General features: G+C 39.7%; 2 protein-coding genes across 2 annotated transcripts; both read left to right on the top strand.

Annotated features, from left to right (window-relative positions):
• Window positions 1–3,143: 3,143 nt before the first annotated feature.
• bcl10 (BCL10 immune signaling adaptor) lies at window positions 3,144–5,620 on the top strand. The gene is made up of 3 exons (XM_084911557.1): window positions 3,144–3,611; window positions 4,016–4,304; window positions 4,430–5,620. The coding sequence occupies exons 1-3, from the start codon at window positions 3,561–3,563 to the stop codon at window positions 4,834–4,836; spliced, it is 747 nt and encodes a 248-aa protein (XP_084767683.1). The 5' UTR covers window positions 3,144–3,560; the 3' UTR covers window positions 4,837–5,620.
• Window positions 5,621–5,872: 252 nt separating this feature from the next.
• LOC146367773 (mucolipin-3-like) lies at window positions 5,873–12,559 on the top strand. The gene is made up of 13 exons (XM_084911555.1): window positions 5,873–5,973; window positions 6,398–6,629; window positions 6,723–6,890; window positions 6,990–7,143; window positions 7,374–7,455; window positions 7,531–7,627; window positions 7,735–7,834; window positions 9,393–9,505; window positions 10,397–10,546; window positions 10,708–10,809; window positions 10,914–11,036; window positions 11,125–11,331; window positions 11,449–12,559. The coding sequence occupies exons 2-13, from the start codon at window positions 6,423–6,425 to the stop codon at window positions 11,584–11,586; spliced, it is 1,641 nt and encodes a 546-aa protein (XP_084767681.1). The 5' UTR covers window positions 5,873–5,973; window positions 6,398–6,422; the 3' UTR covers window positions 11,587–12,559.
• Window positions 12,560–13,903: the final 1,344 nt, after the last annotated feature.

The raw sequence follows: 13,903 nt of genomic DNA, 5'->3' as shown, positions 1-13,903 counted from the left end.
TGGCTGTAGCTGCTCCTCGATGACTTCAAATGAGTGATGCTGAATATCTAATATGGCAGCAACTCAGTGCATATAGAAAGCAGAACGATACTACTTTAGATATGACTGTTTCTAGAAGCCATTGAAAGTTTATATTTCAAAAAGAAATAATAAATAAAAAAGTGCCACGCCGTATTACAAGCTGAACTGATCACTGTAAGTGAAACCTCCGCTCTACCTCAAATTTTCACATCATGTGCAAAAACAACAATCGATAAAATAAGACACTGACCCACGGGCATGAAATCAGTAGACTAAAAGTAGACAAATTATAAATAAGAAAATGTGAAGAAAATCGTATTAGAAAGTTCAATGAAAGATGATCAAATTCAAGGAACATCCTGGGCTTCTTACTACATTTTACAAGATCCAGAGAAGCTTATTCATGTCTTTATGTCTCGCAGGGCTGCCTAATGCGATGCTCTTTTTATTGTCCTTACTAAAAAGACTGTTAGACGGCTCTGATTCTCAGCTCCCTGCCTTGACTTCCAGTAAGGTACAGATTTCAAACAAACAGCCCTAAATATATATCTGAGATGCTTAATGAATATGAACCCAGTGGGTCTCAAACCTGGTTACAAGAGCAGACAGATGTGAAATTAAAGAGGGCTTTATATACGCCTCTTGCAAAGAGGCGTATATAAAGTGTGCATTTTCTCATATCTTGCAATTCACTTAATGAGAGCGACATGTAATTACTTGGAAGTTATTGTGTTAGAGACCTTTTATCCTCCCACAGATACTTGATACAAGCCATGGGTGGACGTGCATTGCACAGTACTCTGCAGCGCCCTGTTAAAATTACATATCCCTGATACTTAATGGGATACACTCGAATGAGTAAGGTGGGTGGGCAGGTTATAACAGGCTGTATGAAAAAAAAGCTATAAAAGAAGTAATTTTGCATGGTACTTCGACTGAAAAGCACAAATACCTCCTCACTTACGCATATTGTAAAACCACAGTGGATGCGAGGTCACGGTGGTGTCTTGGCTGTTACGTGAGAGTGGGTTTTGTGCTGATATGAATGAAAGTCCCGTCGGTGACATCATTTCTATAAATGCCTTCTTTTCTTTTGTGTCTGGCTCTGCACGAAGGGCACTCTGGAGTCAGCACACTGGGTTCATTTGAAACGCACAGCTGGTTATTTCCAGGCTGCTGAGCTCTGCTGTCCAGCATGAATGAAGGGAATTGTGGTGAGGACAAGTGGGCACGCATTGTCTGTTTCTGTTAACGCTCATTCCCCATTTTTGTTTAACATCTGACATTCTCCTGCTGCAATGAAACAGCAGCCAGACAGCTGTGAGGGGCTTTAAATCATTATCGCTGCATGAGTCCTGCGATCTGATTTACAGTTCATATACATTTCTGCTTGCTGATGGTGTTTTCACACAGCACATACAGTACTACACTGCAGAGCATGACAAAACGAGCCTGATAACAATCTCCTCAGGGAGCACCCGTCCTCTCTTTGTGCTATGCTGCGATTAGGGGGAAGTGAGAATCTGTATGCGTTCAGCCATTCTGTAATAGACTTCATGTTTACCAGAGTGTCAGATCACTTCTACTGCGCAGCAATTCACTTTGTATATGTGAACTTTGACCCGGTGTTCTCTCTGAACTGCTGATGATTTTAATGCTATGACCCTTCAGCTTTATTTGTATATAAACTGTTCTGTGACCTAATCTATGATACAGGCTCTGCCTGCTGAAAATTTACATTGTGATCATCGCATTTCAAAGCTCAGTACTACACTTTAAAATGTGTCCAGCTGCATGACTGACAGTAACAGAAATATATTTACTCTAATTCTCCGAGTTACTGTGCAGATTTTCCAAACAAGACCAGCAAATCAACAGTTTACATAAAATCAGCTCCACCACAGCCAACTAACTTATTAAACCCTTAGTTGTTTGTGTAGTAGTAATAACCTTATTATTATAATTATTTTTGCAGATGCTGTTTCAGATTGTTTAGTTTGTGGTGCTGTTGAGCTTGTCTTTGTTGTATTCTGAGCTTTTTTTCCAAGGCTCTGTTCATCCAGTTTCTACGGAGGAACTTAGACTAAATATTAACAGTTTAAACTACAGACTAGAAGAGAACAATCTAATGTTCAGATGTCTTACGTCTTAAGTGCACATAAGAAACTGGCAGGCAAACCTCAAACGTTTAATTTACTCAAGTTTAAGGCGCTTGAATTTTCTAACACTATTTAACTTCTACGCTGTTTTTCACAAGGAAAATGTATCTGATGGCGACAGCTACTTTGCAGTGGCTCCGCATACAAAACATGCAAACAGATCGTAAAGCATAGACGTTTTTTGTGAAGCAACTGAAAAGCCCTGCATCACATTAAAAAAAAGCCTACGTTTCACCTCAGATTTGCGTCATTACAATAAATCAGCAACAAAAATTCAGAAAAAATTATAAATTGAAATTGAAATTAACTGAGAGTCGCTCTGTACTTAAGTTACTTTGTAGATTAGAGAAATATCTTGTGCAGTAGCCACACAGTACAGCAGAGGTGCCAAACTCAGCTTAGTTAATTGCCCACAGAGTAAACTAGAGTAAACTAGTAAAGTAAAAAGCTCATATCCCTCCTGCTTCTTTAAAACCCTGCCAGATTACAAGTGGTAACATTTCCCATTATTTTTCTTTTCTTATTTAATAAGCAACTTTGAGATCACTAAAGAAAAATAACTGCAAAACTATGTCTCAGTTTTTCCACATTCATCAATATTATCCTTATACTAAAGTTTACAGATCACAGTGGGAGGACACCTGGCCATAGTGATTTATTTTAAATCTTTCTGATTCAAACAACTAGTTTAGATCTAATAATGCTTTAAACTATAGACGTTTTCATCCCCACTAACTTCACTGCAGCTGTCCATGGGAGCCTTTAAGAGGGCCACTTCTGTGCCCTGGACCACATGTTTGACACCACTGGCCTATAGTTTACTGGGTTTATTTAGGCAAGTGTAACACTTACTTTTCTTTGAATGAATGCTGTCAGACTAAACTGTGGGGTATAGCAAAACCTGCCAAACGTGGTGTTTGTATGCGAGAAGGTCCAACAGCGCCACCTAATGGAGTTATCGAGAAGCGCGCGTGGCCATGGTCGGAAGTGCAGAAGTCGCACATCAGAACTCAAAGCGAAGAAAGTTGCTCAGTTTGGAGTTGTTCTGGTAAAACAGGAGAAATCTTGAGGTGAACGTGGACTTTTTTATTCACCGTTACCGGTTTAAACCAGCGCTGAGTGTGAAACCGACGTCTCTGCCGTGTGTTGACGTAGTTAAGCCTCGACACAATCAGGAAGTCCGGGGATTTTTTTTCCGTTGTTGAAACAAAAAAAGTTGAATGGATAGTCGATAGACCACCTTTTATCGATTAATAATAAGGTGTCAGCTTATTTAACTTCTATAATTTATTCGCTGTTGTGTTTTAATCCACCACTACGAGATTATTAAAATAATCTTCAGTCGTTACCACCTGGATTTTCACTTTGCGGGGGAGAGGGATGGATGCTCCTCACCTCACTGAAGATGAAATGGGAGAGATAAAGAAAGACGTGAGTATTATACTTCAGGCACGCTCTGGCTTCCTAATAGATGCCAGATCAATCTGATAAGGGGAGCCATGTGGAAACAGATTCACTGCTAAATATATATATTTATGCTTTGCTTAGCGCTATAGGCCTATTAAAAGGAGGAAATGCCCCCACCACACCCTCTTTGTGCCCTCACCATTTCCACTTTCTGTAGGATTTAACAGCAGGACAATAAGATGGACGTGTAGGGCACATCTGGACACCCAGCTTACTTTGTATGTGCCACAGAGAGAGCAGATCCACGCCTGCTGTAGTCTTTGATTTGGGGGAAGGGGGGTGAACCCTGGACTGTGTGTTTCCTGTTCATTGACACCTCACTTTGCCCTCTTTTCATCTGCCCTCCGTGACTTCCTGTGGCTCTCCAGGTGCTGACCAGATTGCGGCACTACCTCTGCGATAAAATCAGAGCAGATCGCCACCTGGACTACCTGCGCTCTCGCAGGATCCTGACACGAGATGACGCAGAAGAGATCAGCTGCAGAACTACGCAGACCAAGAGGACGGCCGTGCTGCTGGACATACTGGCTGAGAACCCCCGCGGCCTGGATGCCTTGATCGAGTCGATCCGGGAGATGCGCTCGCAAAATTTTATCATCACTAAAATCACAGACGAGGTGCAGAAGGCCAAAAATGAGAAGATCGAGTCCCTCAGAGGTTAATACGTCAATTTCTAAAATAGTTGTGTGTCTGTGTGTGTGTGTAATGCAAAAAGTGCTTAATGCGTTTGTTCTTTATGCCTTACAACTGTTCCCCTTTTTCCCCCCTCTTCTATTACTCAGCGGCAGGAGCTTCCAGTTCCTCATCTGACTCCACTTTCAGCACTCCAACCTCAACCAGCGACCTCCCGTCAACATTTTCAAACAACTCCACCTTGCTCTTTCACCCGGACAGCGAGAAAAGCCCTTCCAACTCAGATGTGGGCACCTCACTCGATCTGCTGTCTTCGCAAAAAGCTGGAGACTCCTCCGTGGCTTGCGCCAGCATCGCCACGCCTTCCACGACTTCATCCAGCCTCCCGAAGCCCGGAGACCCCGGGGCGCCTCCTCTGCCGGACGAGGTAATGGTCGAGTCCCCCTCCAGCATAGATGCTGGAGTGCCAGGGTGCACCAGCAGTGGAGGCGATCCAAACTTCCAGCCCCTCCGGTCACGCTCCCTCACGCCAACTTCAACTAGGAGCATCTTTTAGGAGCATATCTCAATAAGACAGTTCTCAACCGGTTAAAAAGACAACCACAACACTCACTCTCTCTTTTTCAGTGATATTCGTGCCTTCGATGAGGCAGTTGGTGAAAAATTGCTGCACATGGGCATATACTGTATACTACCACTATATTAGCTAACTTTTAGAATGAAAATGGGGGCATTTTCTCATCAGCTAGGATAACTTTTAAAGATTGTTTTTTTTGTTTTTCAAATGGTGCCAATTTGTTACCAAACCAAACCCTAGGGTATGGAGATTGCCTAGTTTAAAATGGAAAATATGACTAAAATGAGACAACGGTGCCATCAAAGAAGAAAGAGGAAATCTGCGCGTGCATCAGATGCATTTCTAACGCGGTTAGATTTCCAGCGTGATGTGTCAGGAGTGAAGAAAATGTGACTCACCCTCTCTAACCTCTCCTACTCCCCTTCTGTGACAGGAGGTGTGATTTTTCTGATGAGCTGTAAAGGCCAAATGCAGTTTCTATGTTGTACACACTTGAACGACTACTTGAGCATATATATATATATATATATATCCATGTGTGTGCGTATAAAGAGCCAGTCTTGGAGCAGAACTCCAGCTCATGTTTTTCTGTTGTTTGTTTTCATGTGTGTGCATTAAGTCATCAAGAATTTGCTTCATGTTTTTGTCACTACAATAGTCTTGAATTAGTAAACATAGTTTCAGTGACATCCTATTTCTTTCTTTATTCACTGGTCATGTAATAATAAAACTAAAAGTTGTTCATATATGGACTGGGCTTGTGTTTCTTTTTTGCTTTTTTCATTGTGTGGTTGATTTCCTGTAGTGATTATGAAAAATCAAAATGTTAGAGTGCCGATAATTGTTTAAATAGGGCATCAACTGTCGAGGTCAAAATGAAGTTATTGACAGGCCTCCAACGTCTAAATGTGTCGTCAGCTTCTGGGTGTGCAGACGTACTTTTTTTTTACTCCTGGAAAAAACTGGAAAAGCTACAAGTGGCGCAGAGGAATGACAGTCATTGTGGTGACGGCTGCAGTGGTGACTGTACCACCTGGTTTTTCACACACCGCTGAGAAGCCCTGAGTGTTATACTGGGTGAACTTTGGGTCGCTGGTGCTCGGCGAACGCTAACAGGTATTTAATTTATTATCATAATTATATGTAGAGTGAAGTTTAACACATGTAGTTAGCATCTGATTTAAAAATATATATATAATTATATAATAACATCCAATATAAGCAGCTAACCTTTATTTATTAAGCAAAAATATGTGTAGTAATTGTTTTCACACACCTCTCAAATCTGTATATTTCTCTGCTCCCTGTTGCAGGAAGCCCTATGAGCTAAAATGGGCCAGTGTGTGCTAACCACACAGCTGTGATTTTGTAGTGTGTTGTGGCTCAGTGTTGCATAATTTGTATGTATTGAAGTATAACAATTAAACTATAAAGAAGAGAATAGTAGCAGTGTACACAGGCTGGAGAACCAGTTAGATAAACATCAGGATGACTGGAATGGCCAGATGCTTTCTTTATCTATTAAACATTTCTGATGCAGGTGTCACAAAGCTGCCTTCAGTCTAATGGAGGACTCCAAGCAGCTTTTGGCTGCCAGGTCAGAGGAGAGTCAGCGAAACGGCTGCTGCGGCTTAGATACAAAGACGGTGGAGGATTTCAGACGGAGGCTCAAATACTTCTTCATGAATCCCTGCGAGAAGTACAGAGCCAGGGGTCGGAAACCATGGAAACTGACGATACAAATATTAAAAATTGCAATCACTACTATCCAGGTAATCCTTTAGTTACGTGTGAATGTGTACAGAGGTCGGGAGCTACTTGTTTTTTACCTGTGAGACTTTCTTTCTCCCCCTGTTTCCAAACAGTTGGTGTCTTTTGGACTGAGTAATGAAATGATGGTGACTTTCAAGGATGAAAATTTGATGACATTCAGGAATCTGTTTCTCAAAGGATACAAGGATCACCGGCACGGAAGCCTTTCCCTTTATACTAAAAGAGATGTGAATGAGCACATTCACTACATTATTAACAGGGTACTGAAACCTTTGTTTAATCACGTGGCATCTTCTATTTAATTCTAATTTTACACCATTAAAAGATGTTTTCTGTTTTCTCTTTGTCTGTTTTTTCAGTATACCAATCTCCAAAACCTGACTGTAGGTAATCTTGCATATGAGCTCATTAATGGCGACTACACTCCTCTGACTTTGTGTCAAGTGTTTTATAGAAACAGCACCATCGATCCTGAAAACGACACCTTTGATATTGATCCGCATATTGATAAAGGTACAAAAACATGAAGTAGCTGCAACACTGTTTAGGTCAATGCTTAATATTCTGTGCAAGATATATTTATTGAAGCTGATTCATGGCAAGAATGGAAAATAATCACACCGTGCACTTGTGACGTGAAAAGAGGAAGCTTGTTCTACTCTTCACAGGGATTTGTGCTTCATCGTTCCTCTGCTAAATAATACAAACTGAAATAACTTCTGAACACATTTTCTCCACCACAGATTGTATTTCCATACACCCTATGCAATCATTGAGCAACGACACTCTGGCAACGCATCCCAACTTCTCTTTGGATTTCAGAAGGTGGCTAAACTAAAAATATTGGTTTCATGTCCAGTGATAAGAGTGTTGGCTGCTAATATATGTTTGTGTGTCCAGGCTGCTATCTGTGAACATCTACCTAACTCTGAAAACCATCAATCTGCAGACTGTGCGGCACCACGAGCTACCAGACTGTTATGACTTCCACATAGTGGTTGGTGACACTATCTGAAAAGTGCCACAATCTCAAAGATATATTTTCTATAATATTTTAGGAGATTTTACAAGCTCAGTGACGAACCATCCTTTGTTTTTACACAGATCATTTTTGACAATCGTGCACACAGCGGAAAGATAAAGGTTGATATTGAAAATGATGTTAGAATTTATGAATGCAGTGACTGGAACGTGGAAGGCACATGTGAGTAGAAATAGTACTGAGAGACACCAGGAAGCAAAATATTTGTTAGTGTTAGTCAAACGCCAGCAGGGGGCACAGTAACACTTTTCTACTTTTCATAATACAGCTGTGTTCAGCCTCATAGGCATGAATGTCATGGTCATTTTGTGCTTTTAATGATTTCTTTGAGGTGTTCTTTTTCCAGGGTTGAATGATTAAAAAAGGGAATTGGATACAAAAGGGTTTTTTTGGATTAGGTCAAAAGTATAATAAGTGGTGCAGAAATTCTACAATGTCTTTCAACTCAGCAAGTCTGTTAACTTCATGTTTGTGACTATGGCTGACTAAAGCTGGAGCATAAAAAGGATTGGTTTGACAGCCCTCATTGGACTGACCAATACTCAGAACAATGGAAAAGTCCAAGGAATTGTAGATTTACACAGGTTATGAAGCTGTGTTGGAGCCATTTCTAAACAAGTGCAGATTCTAGGATCATTAGTTCAAACAGCAGTATGTTAGTAAAGTTATTTAACATGTCACCACTTTGCCACGGTCTGGAAGAAGACCCAAAACTGTCACCCACAGATAACTGTTAATGGATAATTGTTAGGACGTTCATGAACCACTCAAGCCTACTATGAACTGGAAACTGCTGGGACACCAGAGTCACTGTCCAGAGTGAAGTGAGTTTTACATCAGCATGTACTGAGAGGGTGTTGACCAAGAAAGAAGCTACTGTTCCCAAATCAACACCTTTAAGAAAACCCAAATGCATTCTGGAGAAAAGTTTCAGATGTTCAGACCAGATAGAATGACCTATTTGGCCACAGTGGTGAGGGGTAAGTTTAGAGGAATAAAGGTGAGGCTTTCAAACCCAAGAACAGTGTACCAACTGTTTTTCCTGCCACTGGTACTGGTACATTGTACAAAATGGGTAGAATAATTATAATTATGGAGAAGCACATTCAAATTCTTCAACGTCACCTCAAATCGACAGGTAGATGGTTGAAACTTGGGCACAGTTAGGTGTTTCAAAAGGACAAACACATCAAACTGGTTTTGGAATGGATAATATAGATGATAATTTCATTTCTTATTAGAAATTTTTGGACTATGCTTGAAAGCTGGGCCCATGTCATGAAACCAACCAATTCAAATGAACCCTACCAATTCTGCAAATACGGTCACATATCCAGCCAGAATTACACGAGAAGCTTGTTGATGGCTAACAGAAGCATTTATTTGAGGTGCAACTCACTGAAGGACATTTAAACAAATATTAGTGGGGGTGTGTGTACATGTTTGAGCTGCTATGTCTAACTTTGACCCTATGTGGATTTGAGAAAATCCAATGTAAATCCAATGTCGTACGCTGTACAATCGTTCCACCCTGAAAAAACAAACAGTTCAATCAAATCACTAAAAACCCCAAATTACTATGACATTCATGCCCATATTGAGTGTTTGTAATCTTTTGATTGCAACTGTACCTGCATGATCCAAGAAATGACAAAGGTTATGTCTCAGTTTTATAGAGACAGAGCCCCAAAATATTAACACCTGACCTCAAATATTCTAGCTGGGAAGAACGATTATCTCCTCTTGTCGTTTGATTCTGTGGTCATCCTCGCCTGTTTCGCCTCTCTCATCCTCTGCATACGATCTGTCATCCATGGCATCCAGCTCCAGTTTGTAAGTATCACCACAGAAATACTTTTAGCATCTGGCTCAGTTAAGACACTAAACAGCACCCGAGGCAGGCCATAATTATAGTTGATGAGGTCAATCAAGTAATGTTCTCTATACTTTTGGTGAGGGGCTTTACATACTGGTAACATGATGTAGTTTTTAAGAAGAGCACATAGAATTTTGTGAAAAACTCTTGAGCCACCTTTCATTTCTTTATATTTTGTGGGGAAAATGGGACATAGGTGCAGAGATTTATGGAAACATAGAAACATGTTGGCATGACCACCTTTATTCTTCTGTCTATCAAGATGATTTGACACTACCACTTATTTTCAGTCCAGTCCTTCTGTAATTTGGCATAACTCTTGATAGCCATGCTTCCACCTAAGACTGTTTCTGATGAGGCTAGATGCACTTTCAGATATTGTTCTTCAGCTCTAGATAGTTTTTAGGCCTGCCACTTCTTTTCTTTTCCCGTTTCCTCAGATTTTTTAAGGATACACTGCACACCATAAAGAGATATCCCAAATTATGGCATAATAGCTCTTTAGAAATCACCTTGTTATTGCAAAAATATATTTTATGCCCGTCAAACTGTGTTATCTTTGTCATTTTTTGTAAATTCAACTTATGAAATGGGAACAATTGATGTGTGACATGTTTTAACAGACTGCCAATGTGTGAAGATACAATTTAAAATTTATTCAAAGATGTTTGATATGTGTAGACCCAAAACCATAGTTGGGTGACTCAAGATTTTTGCACAGTATTGCTTTATAGTATTAGCTAATAGACTAAGCATGTTAAAATGTGCCTGTTACTACTGCCTGTAGTATCATCTCATTAGCTGACTTGTTTGACAGTCTGTTTGTTTGATAAATTTCTCATATGTAGGAGTTCAGCATATTTTTCAGTGCCTACTACAATAAAACTGTGTCCTGGTCAGACCGCATGGAGTTTGTGAATGGCTGGTACATCCTCATTATTGTCAGTGACATAATGACCATCACTGGATCAGTGCTGAAAATTGGAATACAAACAAAGGTTTTCTCTTTTTTTCTTTTAGAAATCAGTGAATATTTTCTAAATGGTCTGAAATCAGTATGTAAAAACACATATACTTGGCCAATAAACACGATTCTGATTCTGATGTAAAGGGTTGCAGAATTATCAAATTTATCAGTAGTATTTTTTTTCTTTTGCAGTTCTTAACAAACTATGACGTCTGCAGTATCTTGCTGGGAACAGCCACGATGCTTGTCTGGGTTGGTGTGATTCGTTACCTGAGTTTCTTCAAGAAGTACAATGTAAGACTTTCCTAACAGTGCCTAATAAAAATTACTTTATACAAACAAAGAGCAAATGCATTTCCAGAGGGACTGGCATTTTTTTCTTCTTTTTTTTGTTTTAGATCTTAATCTTAACCTTGAGGGCGGCATTGCCCAATGTGTTTCGATTCTGCGTCTGTGCAGCCATAATCTACCTCGGGTACTGTTTCTGTGGCTGGATCGTCCTTGGACCTTACCACGACAAAGTATAAACACTTCAATTCACATTACAGTACAAACATTAGGGTGATCTGTTCCGACATGATTAATCGTTATTTAAACATTGTTTTACAGTTCAGAACACTGGCTAAAGTGACAGAGTGCCTCTTCTCTCTCCTCAATGGTGATGATATGTTTTCCACCTTTCTGAGGATGAGAGACAAAACCTACATGGTGTGGCTCTTCAGCAGACTCTACCTCTATTCCTTCATCTCTATCTTCATCTACATGGTGCTCAGTCTGTTCATTGCTCTTATCACTGACACGTACGAAACCATCAAGGTCAGTCCGAGCCACCCTGATATTTGATATCTTGCTCAAATTCAATTTACTGTTGAATTTGAGCATATTTTATTTATTTATTTATGTATTTATTCTTATAATGGTTCTTTTTTTCAGCATCATCAGAAAGACAAGGAGCCAGTGTCCCAGCTTCAGGCCTTCATTGCAGAGTGCATAGATCAGCCTGAGTCTGGACGATACCAGATTACTGACGAGTCGACCTGCTGCATGTTTTCAAGTGGTTGCTTTGGATAACAGGGTGTAGTGTCATCTTTTTGCCAAGTGTGAGCAACGAGTTGCCCTCATGTGACTGCAAAATGCCCCACAGGGTCCTGAGAGTCTGTATAGAGCCTTTGTTAACACTATTGGGTGATAGTGATGGAATATCTTCCAACTTAAACAGATGTACTTTTACTTGAGTTTTGACTTTTTTAGAACTAGTAAATTAGCAAAGTTCCTATGTTAAGGACATGCTGATATTATATGGCCACATTATAAACCAATGTAACATCAATATCAGTCATTGCCGTATAAATATGTCAAATAATATTCTCTTCTTGCCAGTGTTGCATTCAAACATGGAGGGCAGATGTCTCAGACATTAGTGGACAAAAACACTAAGAAGAACTTCCTCCTGGCTACACAACAACGATGTAACTTGGCGATCTTTTATATACAAGCACTTAAGGAGAAAATTTAAACATCTTTCTATTTTCATAATCATTTATCCAACTTGGAGTCTTCCTACCCTAGCTGACATTGGTTGAACAGTGGGGTTCACCCTGGACAGGTTGCTAGTCCATCACAGGGTCAACACAGAGAGAAAAACAATCATTCACACTCACATTAGCACATATGGCCAATTTAGAATCACCATTAGCCGAACAAGCACATCTTTGGACTTTTGGATCTTTCCTGAAACGTAATTGCTTTTCATCTCTTTATTTTGTGCTGAGCACAATTTTTTTTGTCAGCAATACAGAAGCATATCCTATGACCTGTATAAATTACTTTGTGTATTTTTGCTATACTTGTATTTTTTTCTTTTGCACAAAATGTCAAATTGAGCACCTTATTTAGATAATAAAGTTTGAATTTCAGTACTGAGAGCTACTTAGGATCAGTCATGTCCCTTCTGGATATATTTCAGCGCACCTTTAGCCATAACAGTGGCACCTATTTTAAATTTAATCTGACTTTTTTCTCACCAACATGGTCGGCAAAATATCTGAAAATAAAACATTTGTTTCAGCTGAATTAATTTTACCTCACAGCACTTATGACATGTACCAGTGATGTCTCTGAACCAATCATAGCACAGAAGCAGCTCTTATAAAGTCATCAGTGACCTTAAGATCAGAAGATCTTAGCTCTGTTTGATCTCACTGCTGCTTTCAACACTGATGATCAGGACATTTCAACTCAAAGACTTTATGATCCAGTTGATTTAACAGGTTCAGATTCTTGATTGGGTCTCATTGTATTGTACCTAAAGGCTCGAGGTTTTTTTGTTTCAATTATTTGATTTAGATCTGCATAAATGAACATTCAATCAGGAGTTCTACAAGGGTCTGTCCTTGGCCCATTACTCTTTAACCTTTACATGCTCCTGCTTGGTATTACCATAGAGAATAATAATATATCCTATCATTCTTATGCAAATGATACTGATGTGCCTACCTTGTTCCACTGATGATTTAACCCCTGTACATAACCTAATAAGCTTCTCTGATGACATTAACTACTGAATGTCTACAAACCTTTTGAACAGAGCTGAACAGAGACAAGACAGAAATATTTGTTGTTTCTGTCTTGTCTCTGAGAGAGAGAAGCTGGTTTTTTTTTTACACTAATCATCTCTTTTGTGAGTAAGTTGAGAATCTTTGCATTATTTTGGACAATGATCTTAGTTTTGATAATCATATTAATAAGGTTATCAGAAGTGCTTTCTGTCACATCAAAAGTTAGAAAATTCTCAAACTGGCTCAGGGAAATTGGTCCTTATAGTCAAATCAAGAAGTTTAGACTAGTGAAACACACTATTTACAGGATTGTCCAATTTATCAGTTGTACAGTTTCAGCTTGCCCAGAATGCAACAGTTAGAGTCCTTATGCATACACAAAAATTTAAACATATACTTCACTATTGAAGTCACTACACTGGCTCTCGGTTCAACACAGAATTTCCTTTAAAATCCCCTTTATGAACTAATCCTTCTGTTAGTTCATAAAGCTCTCAGTGGTTTGGCCTCCGGGACATCTCAGACGTGTTTAACCCAAACAGACCTGCAGGACATCAGCTGTTGCCTTGTTCTTTGGGAGGAGCTGAGTGCTGACCTGAAGTGAATTACCTCTGTCACTCGCATTTTACTTTTTTGTAAAGTTCTACTCTCTTGTGTTCATTCTCTTGATGCATTATCTTCTATTTCAAGCACAATGAGTCTATGTGTAATGACAATTAATTTGGCAGCTCTATATAAATAAAGCTGTCAAAACAGGCTTTATGTGTAGTAATACCTCCTGCAGCCACAGGGGGCGCGGCAGTGACATTTATGACACCTGACTGTGGCAC

Source organism: Perissodus microlepis, chromosome 18 (assembly GCF_051167445.1).
Source record: "Perissodus microlepis isolate ML-2025 ecotype Zambia chromosome 18, ASM5116744v1, whole genome shotgun sequence".
NCBI classification, from domain to species: domain Eukaryota; kingdom Metazoa; phylum Chordata; class Actinopteri; order Cichliformes; family Cichlidae; genus Perissodus; species Perissodus microlepis.
The sequence above is the reverse complement of the archived record's forward strand: the minus strand, read 5'-3'. Positions and strand labels throughout refer to the sequence as shown.